The sequence below is a fragment of the Cyanistes caeruleus genome, chromosome 6, assembly GCF_971803275.1.
Source record: "Cyanistes caeruleus chromosome 6, bCyaCae1.hap1.1, whole genome shotgun sequence".
NCBI classification, from domain to species: domain Eukaryota; kingdom Metazoa; phylum Chordata; class Aves; order Passeriformes; family Paridae; genus Cyanistes; species Cyanistes caeruleus.
In genome coordinates this window covers 52,268,276-52,292,701 of record NC_141706.1, presented here as the reverse complement: position 1 = coordinate 52,292,701, position 24,426 = coordinate 52,268,276, and the positions used below count along the sequence as shown (strand labels likewise).

Sequence of the window (24,426 nt, the reverse complement as noted above, 5' to 3'; positions counted from 1 at the left end):
CTTAAAGCAGCTGTGACAGGAGCAGATCTTTCGACAAGAAGATACCTCCAATCTTGGATGCTTTTCTCCCTGTGAGAGCGAGTTCCCTAAGGTCCCTTCAACTCACTGGTGCTGTCCTCAGCAGTCAGCCATTACAAGGGGAATTCTGTAGCTTGCTAAAATGGTTGTTTGGTTTAGACAATCTGAGTAGCTGAAGATGCAAAAGGCAATCTGATTTTGTGGAGCATGCACAGTGGCTGTACTGAATGGAGCTGGACTCATGGAGAAACTAAGCTGTTGAGGTGTACTATTTATTGAGAATCTAGTAGCAATGGTTAAGGCAGCTTTCTGAATACAGAGAGAAACTCTTTCAAATAGAAATCACAGGAAAGTTAATTTAAAAGAAGACAAAAAACCCCCAAACATTTAAAGGCTTAGGAATCTGGGGTGGGTTTTTTTAACTTTGGAGGGTGTGTGTTTGTTTTTGGTGAGGGATTTTTTGTTTGGTTGGCTGGTTGATTGTTATTTGTTTGTTATTTTTTTTTTATTGTTAGGTGTTTTTGGTATAAGTATTTTTGCCCACAATCTCAGCTTTAAATTTCTGTTTTCATGTTATCTGTGTGATAGATTTTTCCACAGTTTATCTATTCAGGAACAGCTTGCCAGAAATCATTTTATCACTTCTGTTTGTTCCCATTAAAAAAAGTGGAAAATTAATTAGTGGTAGATGCTGGCAGAAGGAAGGGATGCTTTGGCTAGAGTTACTGCTCTTTATTTGGCAGGTCAGAAATCATTCCACTGTTTTTATTGTATTGTGTTGAACTGATAAAATTTCACCCATCAGATAATTCACGACAATTCGCTGTTGAAGCAGGTTAGTCTGCAATGTGCAGTATTACTCCAAAGTTCCTTCTCTTTGCTTGGAAGATTTTAATAATATTTGTTTTAGTTTTTGAAACTCAAGTAGTGTTCATCTCAAGCTTTGATTTACATTGTATAGAATAAAGTTTTCAAATTGGGCTCTGTTATCAAAGCTGAGATATTATTAGCTCACTTCATAAACAGCAACCATGGATCAAATATTATAATTTGGGAAGTAGCAACCAAGTATAGTTTCAAGTTCAAGGAAAAAATCCAAGCATCACAGTGGCCCAGTCTGGAACAGGGCTTTGGTTTTCTAGACATCATAACAAAGCATCTGAGGTAGGATTCCCTGCCCTACACTGTTTCAAGGAACAGGCAGGAACAGGAGCATTTGTGTAATGGTAACTATTTTAGATGCAGGTGTAAGATGCATCCGTTTGCCAAGAGTTTGTGGGGGTCTCACATCCTTGGAGATACTCAAAATCTGACAGCCCTTGACAACCCACTCTAAATAAGTCTAATTCAAGTTTGGCTGTAGAGAATCTTAAGTTCCCTTCCTACTTCTGTCATTCTGTGTTTCTAGGAATGCAAGCAAGGCAAGCTTTGTAGATAGAGGTAATGATTTGTGTTAGGAAATATGATGGGAACACTTGTCTGTGGACAAAGTCTTGTTACATTTTCCTGTTATGCAAGACTTGCTTTTTTTTTTTACCAGTGGTAAAAATCTATAAATCATAGATTTTGTTCTTTCTTCTCTTGTTTTCATGGTACATTACCCATAGCAATCACGGAAGGAAGGTGCAAGAGATTAACACCTTTCTCAACTGTTGTCACTCTTCTTAACTATGTGCATATAAAATGTACATGTATATGTATCTGTACATATATTCTGGCCTACAAATATGCCTTAGTATTTGGATACATCTTACTGTCTTTACAGACAGTGTCAGTAGCAAAACAGTGCAACTGAAAAGGCTCAGCTGGGATCTCCAGAAATTAAGTTTTTGGGCTTCTGTCTCTCTCGGTGATTATCTTAAAAGTTCAAGTATACCCTAATGATCTGCACGGAGGATTCTATAAACAGAGATGTGTCCAATACTGCTCAAAGAAAACAAAATATTTATGACTCTTTACTGTTGTTTACATGGGAAGTATCTCTTTTGTAGCACTAAGTAGAGATCATGAAGAGCCAGGAGGACTGTAAAAGCATTTGATCACAGCATAATGATAATAATTATTTCCTTTTTCAAGTTTTTTTTTTTTTTTTTGGTATGTTTTAGAAAGGGTAATTCTTATGAGAAGTCCAGAGTCTTTCCATCTTCTTATGCCTTTTACCCTCTAAAGGGCCGACTACATTAAAGTCATTGACAGATGGGTTTTGTTGACATCCCTTTTCCTCTGTGCCTTTTTTCTGGGTAACTGGCTGCCTGAAATAGAATGTAAAACATACAGATTTATACTAATCAAAAAAATATTAACAAGGATGACTAATTTAACAGAAGGAAAATGTCAGTAGTCTTAATGGTCTTAGTAATTCAGGAAATGGCCAGGAGGCCTCGTGCCAGTAAAGTGCTAATAGTTGTTCTTGATATTTAAGTTCTCCTTATTTTCAAAAAAAGAACAAAAAGGAAAAGAGAGAAGGCATGGAAAAAATTGAAAATATGTGCTCTTCCCTGCTGTCCTCTATAGTCTCTTACATGCCTTTTCATGGATACTTGCTGATGCTTTTTTGCATGGATCTCAAAAGTTCTATTTTTATTTTGCTCTGTGTAATTGCCTTTCAATATGAGAATTGCTTTGCAAAACACTTTTTAAATTAAGTCATTCTGCTGAAGTATGCACTGAGCTAATTATGATTATTTTGCTTCCCTGGGCATTTTTGTGTTCATTGAATTTATTAAAGTGTTTCTTTATAACTGGGGTTGAGAACTTACACAGCAATAAAAGCTATGTAGCACCTGGTATGCTTTGCTTGTAGGTAACATCTGGCATCTAATCACTTATAATTGAATTTCATATAATTAATAAAGAAATATTTGTAAGGATTGGGGGTGGTAAATTTAAAGAATGTGAAAAAGGCTTTGAGAACACAGCCATCCTCAACTTTAAATGAACAAGAGAGATTTTACTTTCCTTCTCCTGAGAAAGGTTCTGTTGTAAAATTCTGTAGGTGAGAACTCTTTAACTACAGGACATTTGAAGCCTGCAATCATCTACACGTCTTATTTTTTTATTTTCTTTTTCTTGTGCTGCATAACTTTTCAAATTGGTGAAATATAACTTAAGTGCTACCATCAGCAACAATCTGAATGAGATAAACTATTCCATGTGGCTTAGTTGAGGTGGTGAGTAAATGTGTAAGAGAAACTTGCCAGCACCATTGCCAGGTGTCTGAGCCCTGACCCTTTCTCAGTCTGTCTTAGAAAAATGTATTCTTATAAAATGGTCCAGGAATTATCAGTGCATGTGTTTTGCTATAAATCTTGTGCAGTTTTCAGGTGTATTTCTATGCACTGGTTAAATTATCTTTTTCTTTTTGCTTTATATTTGTCACAGGGGAGATTTACTTGCTTTGGCAGAAGCTATTTCCTGAGAAAACAGACTGCTCTTGAGAGGACCAGAAGTTACCTAATCAATTATAATTATTTTTTTTCTGACTAGGAACTATAAACGACATTTTCTTGAAAACTGTGCTTTATCTTATCCTTATCAAGCAGAAAGTAGCCTACCTTAATACAGAACTAGAGATCTGGAAGCAACCAGGAAATAATTTTAATGCTCACTTTTGTAAGGTTATGTCAAGCAGCTGGATTCCCCAGATAAGTTGTCTACTCTGGTTCAGAGTTTTTTTCTGCAAATCCCCAGTCTGGAGCAGTCTTCTTATGTCTCTCTCTCTCCCTCTTCAGCTCATCTCATTTTAAATTTTATTTGAAGACCTCTTTTCCATTTGCTGAAGCTTAGCTTCTTGTCTAGCCAGTTTTATACTTAGCAATAATTCCCCTGCTCATGAGTCTACTGTTTAAAGATGATTTGCACCTTGCACTGTGAAAGAATTCAGCAAATGTACTATGTGTGAATAGCATAATATATTTTCTCCATGAATAGACTTCTTTAAAAATAGACTATATTTTTTGGTAGCAAACTTGTTAGATGGAGTTAGAGAATGGGCCTTTAAGGTTAGCAATGGGCTATTTTTTATGTCAAATTATTTTTTTAATCTAGATTAACAAATTAGTTATAGAGAAAGCAATTATTTCGGTGAGCTTTAATTTGCGGGAAAATCTGGACTGGGTTTTGTGCATCTCTGAAAACTGTTAATTTTGAAGGTGTGATGGTTATTTTTCCATTATTATTCCATTTAGAGTATATTCTCTTCAACAAGTAGCAACAAATGGCATGAAGAAAATTATGTGGTGACACTATTCAGAAAGCTGCCATCTCTTGCTTTCTCAGTAGGAGAGGAGACATGATCTCTGACTGCTTTGTGTACTTCATCTCACTGGAAAAGGCCAGTGTGTTCTCTGAATAAAACTGACTGCAGATTTAGAGCTGTTAATGTTTTTAATGCTACTTCTATCATGGTAAACAACCTGGTTAAGCTAAGATGGGTGGAAAAATACATTATGAATGAGACTGAGTAATGGTAAACTTGAAAATAGAAAGCTATTTTGGGCTTTCATCACTTTTCAGTCAGCAATACAGTGTTGATCTGCATCTTTTAAATTTTGATACTAATATGTGTGGACTTTATAGAGAGCCAAGAGGTGAGAGCTCTTTAGTTTCACCAGTTAATCATGACTTTAGTCTGACTATTTTGTTAAAACACTAGCTTTGCAAACAACTCTTGGCGTTTGAAAAAAAAATACCATTAGTTATAGTTATTATATTTTTAGGCATGAATATTTAAGCATCTGAAGAAATTTGGAAGAATAAAAAGTAACTGGCTAAGCTGAGCATCTGCAAGTGTTACAGCAACTAAGAGTTGGTATGTCAGAGAGTAAGAAAATAACTCAAATATTTTTTACTCTTTTTCTGAATCAAAAATGTAGATATTTTAAATAGGTTTTACTATTTTCTTTTCATAATAATTTTGAGTGTTCAACATGTTAAATTTCAAAAATGTTTGGCCCTGAAGCATGTATTCCCAGTAAGAAATAGGGAATCTGAAGCATAGGTACTGTGATGTACCTGGCTTTAAATACATTACAAGCCTCCTAATTTCTCATTCTGAGAATCGCATGCATGGGACTCACATTTAATTCCTGTGATTATTCTTTCCAATGCCTTTGCACTGTGAAGAAAATAATTTTCCCCATAGGCATCTCCAATGTCAATCTTGTTAGGGCAGCAACATCAGTATTCCCACTGCCTGCTGAAAAGAGCCTGTGGAATATCTTTTGTGGGTTTTGACTTGCAGATGATTGACAGGCTTTAAGAGGATTTTCCCTTATGATATTTAAATTTAGTACTGTCACTGATTGTCCCCTTATTAAAATGTAGATTATTAAATCAGTTCTATCATTTATCAGTGAAAATTATATATTTGATAGTTCTTGCCTTTGCATGCAGTTTAAGTGAAGGGGTCTGTTGCAGGTCCTTGATAGCCATTCAGCTCAGCCATGTAAAATGAAGTCCTTGTATCATTCACTTTCAATACTCTTCAATAATATATCACTTCACTTCCCTACATCTCTCTCCCAGTTCCCTCCCTTTATGGGTGATTTGTCAATGTTGTCTTGGATTTGCTCAATGAATATATTATTTCCCAAGTCATTGCAGCTGAGATGGTTGGTGAAGGAGATGTCTCTTTGGATAGCAGACTGGTTCAGAAGTACCTGAGGCATCAGTATGTTGCTTCTGTGATTTCTTTTTGCTCTGGTTTTGAGAGCTCAGTTAAACATTGCACTGTTTTTTTAGTGGCATTCTTTTATAGGCGATAAAGGTAAACTACTTCTATAAATCTTTGTTTCTTATCTTACATTTTTACTTGGTAGTAAGATCAATTCAAGAGACATTAACTTCAAACCAAAATATGAAGTACATGTGTATAGAAATCTAAAGGGAAAAGGATTGCTGCTTTTATTGTACGAGTGGTTAGTTTTTCTTAGTTGTTCTGTTCAGGTCTATACATTGGTGCATCTTCCTACAAATGAGAATCATACCTATTTTTGAACAAAAAAGAGTTAAGTCTTGTTTTATGTCCTTGGGAAGATTGAAGACTATTATAGTCCTTAACTTGAACTGGTGAGCACAACTGTATCTCTGGAATGTTTATTTGTGTGTAACCAGAGTCAGTTTTGGAGAACTAATGCCATAAATCTTCTTTCTCTGTTACGTTGTTTGTGTGCTTATGTAATTACCATTATATGCAATAAATACAGTTTTGAGTAAGATTTCAGGCCAGCTTTTCCCTGAAGAGGGATAATACCCTCTGGGGAAGATCAGTTTGCTAAGAAATGGCAAACCATAACTCTGTGCTCCTGTTCTGTGATTAGTGGGAGGTAAACAGAAGAGGGCTGCTTAATACCTTGAAGCGTGTCACAATGGCTGTAAGCATATATTACTGTCCAGATGTTGAGGCTGAAGGTAGTTTTGTACTAAGATGCACTCATTGGAGTGTTGGCAAATTGTGAAAACTTTCTGCATCACGCTGCATTACAGCTTCTTTCTGCTAATCCCTGATGTGTAGTTTATACACGTGTACCTTTTTCACATTAATCTGAGAAATCCTGTGTTGTGGTAGGTGCTGGTGTGATGCTTCAAGGAAGCTGGCTTTCAAGAGATAGCCCTTAAATTAGATTTGAAGTTGATTTCAAGAACATCTTCTCTTTCTTGAGAGCTGGTATAGAATTGAAGGAAAAAAGAAATATTAGAAGAACACTGAGTTAAAATGGAGTGCTCATATACAAGAGCCATGTATCTATACATAAAGCATTTGACCTGGAAGAAATCTGTAGTCTTTTAGTACTGCTCAGATGAACAAAGCAAAGCAATTCATTAGCAAAGCACTTACTTGGCAGAAATATGAAAACATGAACATTGTTCACACTGTTAAAAGCTAAGCCCTGCAAGGAAAGACACTACCCTAAACCACTAGAGCAATATAGCGTGCTTTAGTAGGCCCATTAGGATGCAGACATTTGATTGTTCCTACTTTTTTTTTCCTAAATATTTTTATGAAAGATCCCCAAGTTTTTAAATGCTTTCCTGTTATTCCAGGAACTAAACTTTGTAAATTAATTTACAAATGCTTCTTTTATGGATTTATCTAAAATTAACATGCGAGTTCCATTTTTTCTGGGTTCCAGTAATTAGTCTTTTATCAGTGATGTTGGTGAAATGGTTTCCTGAAATTCAGTGTGTTCAATCTTCCTCAGCCACTTCTAATACACTGTTTGCATCTCACACATTGAACTTACTACTTAAGACCAATATCCTTAGGAAATCTGGCATAGGAAATCATTTTTTAATACCTTTGTTTCATCTGGACAGAAGAGGGAATGAGGAAAAAAAAAAAGAGAAGACTTGTGCAAATATTACAAAAATAGAGGCAGGAGGAAAGACTACCAAGGCTTTTTCATTATTTCAGATTTTTATTAGGTATCAGCAAACACACAAGAGTGAGCATTTGTAAATTCTCCACTGCAGTGATGTAAGACACAGTCATTAGAAAACCAAACCAGGTTTCACTGCAGCCAGTGCTTTTAAAAGTTGACTTAAAAAAATTATTCCAGAACATAACATTATGCTACATTAGCTTAGTTAGCTGTATTCCTGCAGAGCATAATGTGTTTAGATGAAATTGTGAATTGTGAGTTATATAAAGACCTTATCTGTAAAGGGCTATAGAAATAACAAAAAAAATCATGTGGATTCAACATTTCTTCTGTACAATATACGGCGTAAAAATGGTTTCAAAACTCTAAATCTACATGGTCAAAGGTGGTGTTAGGTAGCATTTTGAAAGAATACTTGCTATCTATCAGAAGTGATCTGACCTTCTAAAAGAAAGGATTTCGCCCTGGCTTCTTAATTAGAATGTCCCTGATGGTAAGTGGGTTTTTTACCTTAAAATAAGCATTTTAAAATAAAGACACTGTTTTAAAAGTACATTCTCTCATTTAAAAACAACCCCCTTGTTTTCTAAATGGGTGCAAGTAATAAATTAAGGCAGATATTGTCATGTGTTAACAAATGTTCAAATGATATGAGCAGGTGAACCTCTATCAGCTGCAAAGCCATTTCAATTTCCATTTTCCCATGGTCCTTGTTACAGTTTGTCCTGACACCTGACAATAGCTTCTTTGGGATTCTGTCTGGTTTTTAATTTTTGACCATTTCAAAAAGTGATAGCCACACTAGCATTGGAACAGATGGTATTGTGAGGGTCACGCACCTAAAGATTTACCAGAGGGCTATGTAGTGCTGTGACATAAATGCAGTCTGTGATTATGTTTTGTCATATTAACTGAATGCCTAGCCACAAGTTGGTAGGTTACAGTCACCAGAAATAACTGGTTCTGATGTAAAGTATAAAACAGTATGAAATGCTGTCAGATCTATTAAAGTAATTGACATGTCAAACTTCATTTCCTTTAAAATAGTCATGTGATAGTATGAGCAGCTGGTGATCTCTGGAAAATAAATGAGGTAGCTTTAGTTTGGCCATCCAAATTCACCTCATTTGCTGCAGAATCAAAGCCTAAGCTTCAAAAACTTAGGGATATGTTATGTGTAGGCATGGTATTTCTGCTGTGTGGATTACATTTGATTTAATATATTCAGATATATTATATCAGATATATATATCTATATCTATATAATATATATAAATACATATTATATATATATATATTTATATATATATATATAATATCTTCAGATTATATCTGAATATTTTTGTGAAGATATATCCATGGATGTTTAACACAATAGCTGGTAGGAAATGTTTATATCTCACCTCAGATTCAACAGCTCACTTAAGTTCCAGAATTCCCACCTTCTCTACCAAACCCCTAGAGTTGCTGTAGTTGTTATGCCATGAAAATACTTTCCTTGAAAATTGGAATCTGCTACTCTGCATTTCAGCTCTTTACTCAGAGAACATTAACTTCCCAGTTTGCTTGCTCTGATCAAATCCTAGCTTTGTGGGGGAGTGCATTTTCTGTCATTCTTGTTCTTCCTGCCAACTGTGCTCCAGTGAACTAGAAAAGTGACTCAAATGGACAAGGCTCTTACACTCAGAGAAGCAGGACTCAAATTTATTCCAGCTGCCTGTCAGCTGACAATAGTAAACCAAAGGAGAAGACTGAGGGAGAAACAGCATTTAGAATTACATTTTCTCTCCAGATTCCAAGCTTGTGCACTAATTTATTATTCAGCTTGAAAAATGTATTTCAAGAACCATAAACCAACCAGAGAATATGATTTAACATGCAGGGTCAATCAGAGCAGTGATGGATATCCACTTACAAAAAGTCCATAACTGCAAGTCATATTTTGCCTCAATCTTCAACAGGAATGTCATATTCATCATGGATGGCAGAGGTAAAATTAGCAGTGGCGATAAAAGTATGGAAATGATGGCAAGTACTTGCTGCTGGAAGAGCATGGAGGATTTGACCAGAATTCTGGAAGAACTAGTTAATGAAATAACTGAGGCTTCACTAAATATTACTGGATTTGTTAGCAGAAAATTTTAGAATAGCTCTTGCAGTACTTCTATTCAGTGAGAAGAATTGCATGACAAAGGCAAAGTTTGATTAAAAGTGAGATTTGGAGACACTTCAGTGAAGAAATAAAGTAATTTTCAGAAATGCAAGAGCAAGATTGAATATGGAAATGACTGGGGAGGACAAAGACCTGGGGTAATACTTGATCAGAGCTGCATCTCCATTATGCATGAGTTGGCCAGGCACAACATGAGACATCATCTTGTCCCTATTGTCAGCATCATCATCTTGTCAAAGAGTGTAGTCCACCTTTAGTTTTGTAAGCATACAGATTCTCCTTCCCTTGTGGAATGGTGGTGTTTGTGCTCCACTGGTTGCATTATGTTCCCAGAAGAGAGGCTGCCGTGCCAAGTGGAACCAGCTGGGGCTGGTCAACAGGGCAAGTGAAGCCTCCATGTGCACTAAGGCAGAGGTTTCACTTTGGTTCATCACAGGCTGGGGCTGGGATTCTCTTGTAATCCCAAATAATGTGGCTGGATGGCAAACCCAGCCTGTGGCTTGCCCTTACACCTGGTCAGTGCCGGGATGCCTGCACAGCAGTGAGGCACTGGGAATCTCTGCAGTGTTTCTGCAGGAGGAGTAGGAAACTTTTATAATAATATATAATCCTTGTTAACATGACAGGAGTATGCATAATCCAAATAAGGCTAAGTGGCATTGGTACTGGAGCAAACAAAAACAAACTAGCTAGGGAAAAAATTGGGAAGATGATGTGAAGAGGATTCCTTGCACTTACAGGCTAAATACTGTAGAGCAAGTAATCTTGTTGTAAGGTTGTCCATAATAACAGGGGATAGAAATGAGTGACCTAAGAGGACTCTCCTGCTCTGATGTTATTAAACGGAAAATACCTTACTTTTGAAAGTTTTAGATAAAAAATTAACAATTAACAATTAATCCACAATAAAGCAGTTGAGAGAAAATGTGATAGGTTTATATGCAATTTAATTATAAAACTTAGGTGATACTTCAGTTATATTAATCTGTTTGCTTCCAGATGAGTACTAGCACAAGCTGATTTTTTGAGGTACATTGATGTCTTGGGTCTTTAATATTTTTTCCCCAAAATGCTGCTGTTTGAGCTTTTCTCTTTAGTTTTTTCTTTTTTCTGTAGTTTTAAGTATGTTCAACCTCTTTCAGTTTTGTGCAGAGTAATTCAATATACAGGGAAGTGTTTGTTTTATTTTTCTGAAAGTGCTAGAAGCCCTTTCTTAGCCAATGGTTAGGCTCTGGCTCTTCTGACCTGTGCCTGATGGTGCACAGATGGGAGGGTGTGGGCCCTCCCTTCCCACTGAAAATAGCTGTCCCTTAAAGAAGAATCTGCTGGCAGCTGTCCTGGCAGACTGGCAGGTTAACAGCTACCTACAGCTTCTGCCTTGCCTTTCAGAATCCCAGGAGAGAGGAGGTGCAGCATTCCCTCTCCTGCTGGGAGGTTTTTGCATGCTGCCATGAGGATGGCCCTTCCAGAGCAGCATGCTGAGCCTGAGCAGCAGATGGCAGTTCACATCTGCTTTGGGGAGAATAAGTGGTCTTTTTCCTGGGGATGCTATAAAAATTTATATATTTATTAATATATATATTAATATATGTATTAAGAATAACCTCTTTTTCTTAGAGGTTACTGTAGTGCCAGTGTAGCAAGTGTTGCCGTGGTGTCATAACACTTTTGAAACAGTGACATTAGTCATAGTTATAACATATGTATGTACATATTTTTATATGCAGAAGTCTCTCTGGCTAAGGGCAAAAGGAATAAAAAAGTGAATTATGTGCTTCAATCTATGAAATTCTGTTTAATTTATTTAATCTATGAATTTCTGTTGTATTTGTTTTAATAATGAAAAGATTGGTCATCTTTTATCTAGTACCTCAGTTCTGACTTTGAATATTTAATGCAGTTTTTTTCAAAATATTTGAGTGAAATGCACATGCATAAATGTAAAAAGGTACTTCAGAAGTGTATCATTCGCTTCTGATTCCTTTTCCATAGTCTCAAAAGTTCAGGCAAATAAGTGCTAGTTTTTGTAGTACTGAGTGTGTACAAGCATGGACTAGAAGTTCCGGCTTTCAATACAGTGGTAATCTAGCTAAAGATGTCAAAAGCTTGATTTCAACTCTGACAGTTCTATTAATTATAAATTTTACTCACAGAGCCTAGTGCTGGATCTGCAACTCCGGTTTTCCTTTGATACACAAACTATTCCCCTGACTTCAGATTGATTTCTTCATTAAAAAATTTGATCAATTTTTCTAATTACTATTTCCAGAAGCCACATACAACTAGTATGTTCAATGTGGTTGTGTAGAAGAAATGTCATTAATGAAAAACAGCTCCTTATAAAGTCACTGCTTGCCATTTCTAATTATTTGTTTTTTACTTCTATTTACAATTGACTGATGGACAGAAAAACAATTATTTCTTGACATTATAATAGTTTTGCATGGAGCACATGCTTTTGAAACCAGGAACCTTCAGGTGTTCCAAACTGGAACCTAGTTTTAGGCAGTGGAGTAAGGACCATGAGTTCCTGGTATCCTCAGTTCTTGTAAAAAATCCAGCTTTCAGTCAAATAATTGAATATTGACTCGATGGGCTGACTTTGAGGCTCTTCAGTTACAAAAACTTGCTCTGAGGTTTTCTGTTTATCTTGTTTGGCACTTGGATAGTTTTTGGAGGATTTGGGGATTTTTTTTCTGTCTTTTGGATATTAAAACTTCTATGTTACTCCTAGGTTTTGAATAACAGAAATACAGTTTGCTATACTTCTGACCCTTTGGCTCAGTACTGGAAAAAATAATGGCATCAATAACAAACAGAGCTTCAGAGTCTCTGTATGGAGCACAATGATCCAGTGGTAAACTTGGCCTTGCTTTGAACCCAGGCAGTGTTGAAATACAGCGACAGATTAGACTGATAAAGTGGCAGGATTTCTGTAGGGAATGCAATATGATGTGTTTATATCTATAAACTGCCTACGTAGGGTAAAGGGTGAGGGTATGAATCACAAAAGACAAGACCATACCAAATGACAGAAATTAGTATGGGCCCACTTCATAAACAGCTGTGATCACAGTGTGAAGCTGTGATCTCCCGCACCCATTTTCATCACAGGTGATGCGAAATACATCATCAAATTCATACATCTGGGAAATCCTCATTTCTGGTTTGTGGGAAAGGTGAGAATACAATGATGTGGTTTCAGTGCTGGGAAGGAGGGAAGGGAAGATGCAGTGGTGCCAAGCTTCCAGCTGGAGGGGGATGATCCAGAGACCTGCATACACCTCAGTGTCACCTCATGGTATCACACCTGGGAAGTAAATGTAAATGTAAATTTAAATGTAAAACATGTGCACCAGATGACAAATTTAGGACTGGCCATAATCTGAGGACCAAGGCTATACTTAATTATTCCGTGATGCCAGTAGTGATGCAGTACTTGCCAGAGCCTCAGCCATCTGACTTCTGAAGGGAGAACCATTGTGGGATTACTGTGTTGGTAGCCACAGTGTATAAAATAAGACTTTCCATGTAATTTTCAGATGGAGATGAAAAGTTAAATAAGCTCTGGAGTCACAAGCTGCTTCACTTTATCATAAGGTGTTTTATTGTTTCCAGTGTGCTTGCTATAGTCAAATTAGCTCTTGCAGTGTAGCCTGGTAGTCATGCTATTTTTTTAAAAGCTGATAGGATGTTCACATAAGGTGTAAATCAAAATTACAGCAGATTATTGCAAGAATATGTTGCCTTAACAGGAAAAGAAGTCCCCCAAGGGCTTCCATCTCAGTGGAAGGCTACAATCAGCACTTTTTAAAAGCAACCTTCAGTTTTGAACCTTTCTGCATTCTGGGCTGTGAGCAGTAAGGAGCTAAAAGGCAAGCACATCCTTGTGGGAAGGGGTCAGTGGTTTCCAAGGGAGTTATGAGTACACAGATGTACTCCTGACCACACGGGTTCGTTATTTCACGCTGGTGATGTGAAGTTCAGTGAGTAACAAAGCCAAAGTTGTTGTTTTAAAAATCTGTTGCCAAGCAGTAGGTTTTCTCCTAGCAACAAGTGTTTTGCAGCAGGGGAAGCAATTGGATACCTTAGGGGGTATGTTAGCACTGGGGGAAGGGCAGAGAAATAACAATCTGGGGCTCCAGCAGGGCCACAGAGCACACAGAGGGTGGGCTGGGCATGGAGGAAGGCGAGGGAGGGGGCGAGGTGGAGAGGGACATGTGGACAGGCGATGAGCTGGGATAGGCTCTGAACAAAAGCGTTGGCTCAAGGCACAGGTTCGTATTTGTCCATCAGCTGCCTTGTTTGGTTTAGTGAGTGATCAAATGTAGTATTATTAGCTTGTTGTTCTCATTTAAAAAAGAAAATCCATACTGAGCTGCTAGGAAGTTTTATTTAGACCGTATCTGAAGAAATACGCCTTTTATTTTTCAAAAGAATTGCTTTGTTAGAGAAAATAAGAGAAGCAGTTTTTATTCTGCGTTTTGGAAAACAAATTATATACATGTTGTAGTTTCTTTTCCAATTAAGAAAAATTATCACCTTTACTTGTAAAGTAAGTGCAGTGTGGTCAATCCAGTTGGTTTTAAACCTTACAATGTGGTTACCCTTCAAAATCCCTGCATTAAAATGCAATCTGTGTCTGCCGATGCAGAGCCATGTTTATTCATATTTTTTTCTGATAGAATGGCTTATTTCTAACTGATGTGCTATGTCACAATCTTTTCGTACTTGCAGAAAATAGTTATGCACAATGACTCAATGTGCATGTGCCTTTGAAAGGAGTTTGTAAATGATTTCTTATGCAAAGTCATACTTTGACTAGATGGACATGTTTCAGCAGAAAGTCATCAGCTAAAATGAAAATAGAGCACCGTATATAAATAATGTTCTGGTTCACTCTATGTAAGTGTAAATATTGATTATAGGCTACATTTAAAATGTGTATTTTTATCACAGAGGTTGGAAAGTATCAGCTGTATAATTTTACTTATTTTTCCATATATCATGGCAAATTCTTCTCATTTTGCCTCACTAACACTTCTGTTTCATTATTATAGCATAACACTGTCAAGTCTCTGGTAAACCTTCAAGTTTGATAGATTTGTTTAAAAATAGCAGCCACCTTAACACTTGCAAAATAGGCTGAAAAAGCAGCATGTAACAAGGGGCAGTTTTGTGATGCTAAAATTACACTGCATATGGATTTGCAATGCATACATTGCACACTGAGTTTTGTAACTATTTATGGTCATAATCCTTGATTTTTAAGTTTTTAGATAGGATGGGGATGTTTCTAGCGTGTCCTTCTGATACCACAGCTTAAAGTTGATTATCTGTTAGGCTGGTACCCACTTAAAAACAGTAAGATAGTGAACTGGGAAAATTGCTCTGAAGTAGGATGTAGTGAGTTCTTTGAATCTTTTGTAGCTTTTAAAAATCATTGTTTTCCACATCTGCATATCTCTGTCTATATACATTATCAGCTGTTATCGTATTTGGCTTCAGCAGGTCATCAGCAAAATAGACCACTGTTCTTCTGTCTCCCTGCTCTTATCATTAAAAGCAAAGTAAGCCTATTTTTTATTTTCATAGGCTTATAATGTTTTCTTATAGCTGTTGTTTTTGCAGGGCAAACTTTTAGCTCTGAGAGCTATTTTTTAGTGAAATAAGATCTGTATCATTGAAATATGGAAGCTTTTTAGCAAACAAGTCATGTAACAGACCTGCCAGGAATAGATTAATATGAATAGCATATCTGGTACTACTCAAATATCCGTAGTTGAGACTTCTGTAGATCACCAGACTGTTTCTTTAAACATGGTGAGATTCTCTGGCACTTTCTTGTGTGTTAAGTCAGCCACATTTCTTGTTCTTGTTCTGTCCATTTCTCCCATTTCCCAGGTTCCTTCTCCGCAGAGAGCTCAGCATCCTCCCTGAAAAAGGCAAGACTGCAGACTCATGGTCACAGTTCCCCTTTTTTTTTCACTTTTAAACAAATTTCATTGCTTTTGAGAACATCTCCCACTTCTACCCTATATATTTCTCAGAGAAAATGAAAATATTCCTCTTGGTATCAAGTGAATAAAGGTAAAAATCTCATGTGGTGCTTCTGTTGAGACTGAGAACTGTTTATTTTCAGGCACGGTGGAGAAGTAGTCAGACAGTTAAACCTTAAGGAAGCCTCCAGCTCTCTTAAGACAAAATTTTTAGTTGCGCTGTAGAAACCACAGTAATCTTTGTAGTGTTACCTTTCTATCATTTTTTTTTTTTTTCCAGTTAATGCAAGTATAGTTTAGCACTTTATGATAAAGCTCTGGTTTGATGAGACATATGATGGGCAATAATTATGACTAATTTTTTCTAAGTTAGTTCCACAGAAAAAAAATTAATGTTAACTTCTCATTTGCCTAGAAGCAAATTAAAAAGTGACCTTACTAGACTTCTCTAAATGCCTGGTGTTAAAAAGATTTTAAATAGCTGATTTTCAAAATGAAAAATTAGTTATTTACAGAATTTTAGTCCTATGTTTATTTGTCTAGATATGAGTTTTGCACTGACTGTTTGGTTAATTATTATGACAGGTTAATTTGCAAAGAGAGAAAGCCCTTCTGCAGAAAAAAGATACCTTTGCAGTGAAGACTACACTACACGCTTATTTAAGCAATTATGGCTTTATACAATTGCTTATTACATGGTGTTGTTCAGGTTCTGAGTCATGATATTTTATTAATAAATAATAGTGCATTTTGTAACTGGAAATTTTATTTGAAGACTGTAATGCTCCATTTGGAAATCAAATTAATTTGAATGTTTTCCTTTTAAAAGATGCTTATGTTTGTCAAATGAACAAATGGGCCCTGTTTGACTGAGCATTGTGAAAAACAGTCCTTGGAGAGATGTTTGGGTAAAATAAGCAAAGAATGGCAGTTTGTATGTGGGGCAATGTAAAATGAAGTGTAAAGGGAATGACTGAGGGAGGAAACACATGTAAAATCATTGCCCAACAAGATGGAGACTTTGTGACTCCAGACTGGGTGAGGAAATAATTAGCAAGATCTTGAAAATAACCTGTGGCAAAAGCTGGAAGCAGTTTTCTCCCCATTTTGATTAATTTCTAGAGGGTTGTCTTCTGTTAGGATATGAAGTTTGTGTTGAACCTCTCTGTAGTGACAACAGTACCTCCCTATCGAAGGCAGCCCACAGTGTTTCACAGTGTTGCTCTTTTAGAAAGCCCCTTTGGAGAGCCCCTGGAGGCTCTCAGAATTGCAAAATCCCTTTTACTCACAGCTCTGGCTGGGCACTGTAAAGGGCTGTTGATCTTTCCTTGAGCAGAGAGCATCTGAACTCCACAGATCTTTGAGTACTGTTGATTATTCAAAGTGACTGGTATAAATATCAGCAGACTGGAGACATGAAGCGCTGGTTTTATTGGTTGTGATAATGGCACAAAAAAGTCTCTGTTTCTTCAGAGATTCTCTTCACTTTCTGCCTGTGCAGATTCTCATTAGAGTTCTCTTGGAGTTTTTTGAGTTACAAAATCAACCCCTACAATGTAGAACTGGCTAAAAGAAAAATAAGGTTTTCCTAGAGAGTTTACAACATATAGACATCCTAACCAGGGAGAAAGTGAAAGCCTTAACACACTATGGGGAGATCAGTGATTTGACAAGGAGAAAAATCAACCTCAAAGGAACCTCAAAATTCTCAGCAAACCAAACATGGAGTAAAGTAATAAGCAACATTTGTACTGAGCTGCAAAATGAAGTCTACACATGTTAGAGGCTTTTATAACTGTATTCAAAGCAAATGTCATACATTTATTGTTCTTTCATGTGAATGAGATGCAATAGCAGGCAAGATCCTGCTTTCTCCTGCAGATGCCAACAGTTGTCTTAAACACCTCCACCAAGTACTGCAGCATTCTAAAATGTACAAAGAACAAATAGGTTGCCTTAGATTTCTGTAATTCCTTTGGAACTTACAGGTTTTATTATATTTTGTCAAATGAATGTTTTCCTACTGACAGTTCTTGTTACTTACACAAATTATTATATAGCACTTTTTCTAATTGATTCAGGTTCCAAAATCCCTCTCATATTTTATATTTTTAAAGATTTATAGGGAGAATATGCAGAAAAGGCATTCTGCTTAGGTTTTAAGGTAACAGGCCAAGTCTTAAGGTGTGAACCATATGTCACTTAGGTACCCCTCTGTGTTTCTGCAGAACTGATGTGTTGTTCAGGCCCATCTCCAGCCATAAAGCAAGAGACTTAACATTACTCTGCAGATAAATGTTGTCTGTACATCTGCTGCTAAATTGCTGAAGGCCAGAACTGGTAGCTTCAAGATTTTGTTTCCAGTTAGAAAGCGGAAGAATATACGCAGTGAAGGACTGGGATAATTTGTACTGATTTGTGGGAAATCTTAGAGGAATTTTGTTTTGGGAAGGAGGTTATTTGGGTAGATTTTGTTGTTGTTGTTTGTAGTGGTTTAGGTTTTTTTCCTGAAGAGTTAATACAGAAAACAAGCGTATGCTGACAGCTGGTAAACTGAAGTTGAGTGTTGGTGTGAGGTCACCAAAGGATATTGCTGTGTGATAGACATGGCTGCTCCTTCTGCCTCTGGTGTGCAATGCTTAATAGAGCAAAGTCAGGCAAGGAGTTCAAGCAATTCAAAATGTTCTGAGCCTCAGAATTTTAATGAAATCATTCAGGAAGGGTATTTACAAACTGGACACTTAAAATGCATGATATCTGACCATCATTCTGAGAGAGTTAATGAATCAGAGGGTATTTTGGGTTCTTTCTCTAGATCACTTGAGTTCAGCCCACAGCTACAGCGATCAAATGTCACTATCCTCTTAATGCTCTGCATGAAACAGGTCTAATTTTCTATTGGTTCTTTGGAAGCAAATCTTGTTGTCCCAGGGCTACCACCTGAGGCAGGTGTCTTCTTACCATCCTAGGCTGAGACACCAGTGAAAGGCTGACTTTTAGGAGACACTCCCTCGAGAAAGCTGTGTCCCCAAAACATGAGGGAACAGGATGCAACCTCATTGCCCACACAAGAGTGTTTCCTTCCCTACTGCTAAATGCTAATTTCAACACTAATGCTTGTGTTCCTAGGAAAGTATAACAGCAGGCAAACTGCCAGGATTTGCTCTAGTTCTATCACCTGGAAAATCTCAGCTATCCTTTTTGCCATACAGAATAGGGCAGATGTGACGTAATGTGTGTCTCTTCCTATGAACAAGCTTATATCTGCAAAATTTGGTTTTTCTTTGGTCTTGAGAAGAACAGCTTGTATCCTTAGCAAGCAGGGAAAATGGTCTGGAATATTTAAGAAAAAAAGTATTAGAAATATTCAAATAATTCACATGTTTAATTAATATAAAATATATATATATACACAAAAAAACCAAGGCTTATGAAAATAGAGACTCGTATCTTGAAAATAAGAACACTTAATTTTTATTAAGGTTAGGTGCATTGCAGTGATACCAACTTTGTGTATTCCATCTCCTTGCTTAATTTTTTTGTAGTTTCATATGTGATACCTACCAGTTACTGACAATCACTTTTCTGCAAGGAAAAAATCACTGACCCTGAGATTTATCCAGTTTTTGTATTGGAAGTAATGTTCACTTGCTCTGATAATGCTGACTCAATTGACAGTCCAAACCCAGAGAACATCTGTTTATGTGAGAACATCTGCCAAGCTGATAGAAATGAGCATTTATTTATTCACTTACCAATACTGTACAGCACTCCTTATATTGTTTTACAGGGTAGGGTGTGCTCAGTTGTTCTGTAGGAACTGTTTCAGTCTTCCCAAGCTGAAAAATCAGCCAAGTAGGCACAATTCCAGAAATGTATGGTGGGTAATTCAGGGGCTGCATAGAATGTCAGTGCTTTCTAATCATCGGTGCTTAGGTTAATAAGGATTTGAGGGACAGATGTACAGAGAGATAAAAGAAATTGTGGTCCAAGGAGTGGGGGCTGGGAGGGCAGAAGTCACAAGGCCTCTGTAAGCATGTAATTGGGACACCTCTCTGCAAAACAAAGATTTGTGGTCCATGTGTTTTTCAGTACGGAAACACAATGTAAAAATGCATAATATCATTAGGATTATTATAATCCCAAAATAAAGCTCTCTTACTGGGTCATTCCATGACTTTTCTGGCACAGTAACATAGCTGAATGTGATGGATGGAGATTTCCACGGCCTCATTCAGACCATATCCTAGAGGATTTGGACGTGCTCTGGATCATGTAGTGTTGAATTGGATCCCATATCACAGAGGAAGATAGAGGATGTGTAACAATGATGCTCATGAGGAAGTTCTGTGCCTGCTGGCCCTTTGTGCATTATGGGGTCAATATCAGCCCCTGTTCCACAGATTGAATCAAGCACTGTGGTTTTTGCCCATTGAGCTGAACTCAGTTTTGTTACAGCCACCCCTGAGTGCTGCTGGTGCTGTGTATGATCTCAGGTCTCATGGGGCATGAGCTGGGTGCTGAGAAGCACAGGGGGGATGGGAAAACTTCAGGGCACACACCTTAGGACTTCAGATAACAGGAGTTTACACAAGTGCCCAGGTACTTCCTGCTTCTTGGAAAGTAGGTGGAGGTTTTGTTATTTAATCTTTGATCCCTGTCCAAAGCCACTTGATTTTGTTGGTGTGGAGTAGCTTGCTCCAATCCTCAGGTAATTTCTTTTCTTAAATTTAAAGAATAAATAAAAATTACATAGTCTAAAACTTTGAGCCCAAGAACTGCCTACCCTTATTTCACTGCAGTGACCTTGTTTGAGCTTCAGGAAAGGCCTGCTGGCCAATCTCAGCCATTTTCCCTTTGTTTTCTTGCAGGCTCTGATACTTCATCAGCTTGGTCGCTATAGCTTGGCAGAAAAGATTCTCAGAGATGCTGTCCAGGTGAACTCCACAGCCCATGAGGTCTGGAACAGCCTGGGAGAGGTGCTGCAGGCTCAAGGCAATGATGATGCCGCAACCGAATGCTTCCTGACGGCACTGGAGCTGGAAGCCAGCAGTCCCGTGGTCCCTTTTACCATCATCCCCAGAGTCCTGTGAGAGGGCATCTCAATCAACAGATTTTTGGTCTTGACTTCTGGGTGAACAAACCCAGTGTATGAGACTGCCTGGTAACTGGTTAGTTTGAGAAACTTTAGAGCTACAGGTAACAAACTCCACTCTTTTGCCAGAAAGTGGCCAAAGCAGGGAGGTGCCACCACATGTTAATGTCAGACTGAGAGGACGGAGGGCTGAGCCAGAGCCAAATCACTCATATCGCCTGCAGTTTTGCCCTGGTAGTTTTAAAACATCATTATATTGTTCATGGATGATGTGCCATATTTTGTTAGTGAAACATGAGTGTTACATAAAATTATAATGGAATCAACTACCAATTGTAGAATAAGTTAAGATTCAGTGGCAGAGCAGACTATTTTTAACAAGGCTGTTAATAAAACTGTTCTCTTCCTGCCTCTCAACCTCTTTTGGCCCAAAGTCAAAATGTGAATTTTCTTTTTCCATCTCTATTTTAGTCCAGGCCAGAAAACCAGTTGAGTTCTTGTTTTTAGTTGTTAATAACTGTGATGTGTGGCTAACTGTTATCTAGAGCAAAGGCTGAGTACAAGAATATTTATATTTTACCAATGTATGCCTGTTACAAAAATTATATTAGTTATTTAAGTTTAACTTTTTTATGTGAATTCAGAGTTTATTTATCAATGGAAATATGTAAAAAGAAGCCTCAAATGGAATATTTACCGACATTCCTTATACATGAACCCACACTTGGCTAAATGGGAAGATTATGTTAATAATAAAATGATTTTTAAATGGAACCTTTCCTGTGTCCTGATTTAGAATCTGGGGGAAATAGATGTCTTGTGAACACATTTTTATGAGGTGGCTGGCTGGCCTTGAAGATGAACAACACCAAAATTAAATATTCTGAGGCCAGTTTAGAGAAAAGAAGCTGCCATACTCTTTGCCAATGGTACTGTTATCTTAGATTTTGGGTTTCCTTAAATCTTCACAACTCCTTTTTTATTCCTTCCACTCCAGCTCTTGATGAAGCCAGATTACATTGCCTCTACATAATACATATACCTTGGTAGTGCTTGGGAAAAGCATCTTAAATATTTATACAGTACTCTTTGGGTTTTTTTTTACTATCTTCATAGTTCTTTCTCAGCATCTCCTGCACTTTGTGTCCCTTGAAAGAAAAGTTGGCTGGTTCAGTAGACTGATACTTGCCAGAGATTCTCTGGGATGTGTGGAGAAGAGTCATTGTTGCAGTGACTATTCAGGGTGCGAGAGCTGGGGTGGTCATGTCCGCTCATTTACAACGTTGGGTGCATTTGGAGCCTGGGAAGAGTTCCAGGTTCCCCATTAGACTGGGTGCTCCTTGATACTTGGCTGATTTGTCACAAGAAGTGGTTTTAAAGTGCTTAGCACAGGATAGCAGATGATTCAGGAAAATAACAGCAAATGTTGTTCTTTGTCCCTCACCAGAGCTTATGTACTTCAAACACGTGGAGGATCCTCACTGTGGGGCCCCAGTGAGCATCTTCAAATGGCAGAAGACTTAAACCTGGGGAGCTCTTCAGTTTTCCCCCTGGCATTTCAAATGCCTGTTAGGCTGAGGATACTTTGAAATTGTATCTACTTGGTATTTGGACCATATGTTCTCTGTAAAATGGACCAAAACCCTGTAATAGGTAGTGTTTTTAAAACTATTTTAAAGGCAGTAGAAATTGTGTCATCTTCCTCGCTGCGAAAAACATCAGTTTTGTTTCCCCATTTAAAGTCCCTGTTTGGCATTTTTTCTTCCTACTGTCCTTGGCTTTCTTTTACTCTTTTCTATTTGCCAACTGTTCCCTTTTCTAGTCCCAGTTCATAATTTGTGTTCTGGCCCTGCTGTCTTTTGGCACCCATTATATGATACCAAAAAATAGTGCAAAACCTTTATTTGTTTAATTTAGTTCCTCCTGAGCACTTTTCCTGTCCCAGTTCCATTAGTTAACTTGTGATACCTTTCACAGGAGTGCTCCTTCGCAGTATTGACTCACCTTTTACTATAATATCAAAGCTTTTCTATCAAGGCAATTTGCACCTAGATCTGAGGCAGGTGGTTTTTCTCAACAGAGCTTCAGACAAAAGTAGAGGATAGGAGAATTCTGTAACAGAATTCAGTTCTGATTCTTCTCATTCCATTTCAAGTCCTGGCCTCTTTTGATAAACTCTCAATGTGGAAAGGTTAGCAATCTAATTGTGTCATGTCTTTTATTAGTGGAGAAGTTGTCGCTGGTGTTGTGCATATCAGGTGAACCTGAATATCTGTTTCCTTTTTCTTGCACAGGAATCAGTTTCACTGTAAATCCATAAGCTTCTACCTCTTGGGAATAGCCTCAGCTACCTATTTTTAAAAATGGATTATCTCTGTAAGGCTGTACATTTAGGAATATTCAGGCAGAAGTGGAAATCCTTGCAGCATATGAATTAAACAGCATTGCTTGTTTAAACATAGTTTTCAAGTTAAAACAACAACTTCCTAGGTTTTGCAGCTGCATTCTTCCTTCTTTTTTTAAAATCGAGTAAGAAGGCCAAGATATTTTTATATCTGTTTTAGTTGCCATACAGAGAGATCTGCCTTTTGCAATCTGCTCTCAGACCACCACAGCTTTTCAGTCACTGGAGTGAAAGAAACAATTCCCATGTGCACAGCCAGTCCCCAGGGAAGTGTTCCCTTGGTGCCTGTGTGTTGGTGTCATCCTCATGAGAGCTGCTCCTGGACTTTGTGGCTGGCAAAATCTCCATGTGGTCACACAATCTGTGTGTGCTCTTGCTCCCCCAGCCTGTGGCAGAAATAAGAGCTGTTCAAATGATCCATGAGAAATCAGGGGCTGAAAACCATGCCAACCCCTTGCTCCCTTGTCTCCAGGTTTTACTAACCTTTTGGGTGGGAGCCAGGTAAAATGGTTATTAAAGCGCATTGTCGAGCACTTGTATCAATGTAGGGACAAGTTGCACAAGCCTGAGATCTCCAGCCTTTCAACAGGGATTACATGCACTTCTCTTAAATTCCAGTCTTAAAGATGGGAATAGCGGGTTTCAGAGGAGACTCTGCAGTGTGCTTGTGCTACTCAACATGATTAACATTTGGTTTACTAAGCATATGCTAAAGTGTAGCAGCAATCTCTGTTGCTCTTGATAAAAGGTCTGACTCTGCAGTGCCTCCAATAAGAAAATCTATCATTTAAGCAATTGGTAAAAGTTCATCTCTAATTTTGGTACAGATAAGCATTTTTACTCCGTGATTCATTTAATTTCTACTTCTGCTTTCATGACTGATAGAGAAACAGAGGAACAAGAGAAACAATCCAAGCAGAACTAATCCAATTGTATCTTTGAAAACTTTTGTCATTCATTATATGCATTTTAAACATCAAAGCTATTTTTAAAATTGTTTTAATTTTCCTTGAAAATCTGGTTTTTCCTGAGAAGACTATTCTACTCTGGAATGATAGCAGAAACTTGGATATAATGGAGTTCCAGATTTACCTTGCTAATTTTTTGTTTATTCAGTTGTCACTTGTAATGGTATTTTTCTCACAATCATCCCTTCTCTCTAGCATCAAGTTAAAAAGCTTATATGCTAAAATAAGCTTTGAGTTAGGACACTTCTCCAGCATTTAATCTATTTAACCTCATCACTTCCAAACTACCTTTTCTGATCTCACTGATGGGCTGTGCTGGACTGTATTACACTTCCACATGCACCCACGTTATCACAAAGACTAGCTGGTTGTCATTGCTGATTTGTC

The 24,426-nt window shown here is 37.6% G+C and overlaps 1 protein-coding gene across 4 annotated transcripts in view; it reads left to right on the top strand.

The window, feature by feature from the left end:
* Positions 1-21,441, top strand: part of TTC7B (tetratricopeptide repeat domain 7B) — a 121,614-nt gene extending 100,173 nt beyond the window's left edge. For 3 of the 4 annotated variants that reach the window (XM_086893019.1, XM_086893017.1, XM_086893020.1), the window contains one exon: positions 20,444-21,441. In XM_086893019.1, coding sequence (XP_086749145.1) covers positions 20,444-20,665 — 222 coding nt within the window. In that variant the 3' untranslated portion in view covers positions 20,666-21,441. The remainder of the gene's footprint in view (positions 1-20,443) is intronic. The other variant, XM_086893021.1, reaches the window with a different exon arrangement.
* The last annotated feature ends 2,985 nt before the right edge of the window (positions 21,442-24,426 follow it).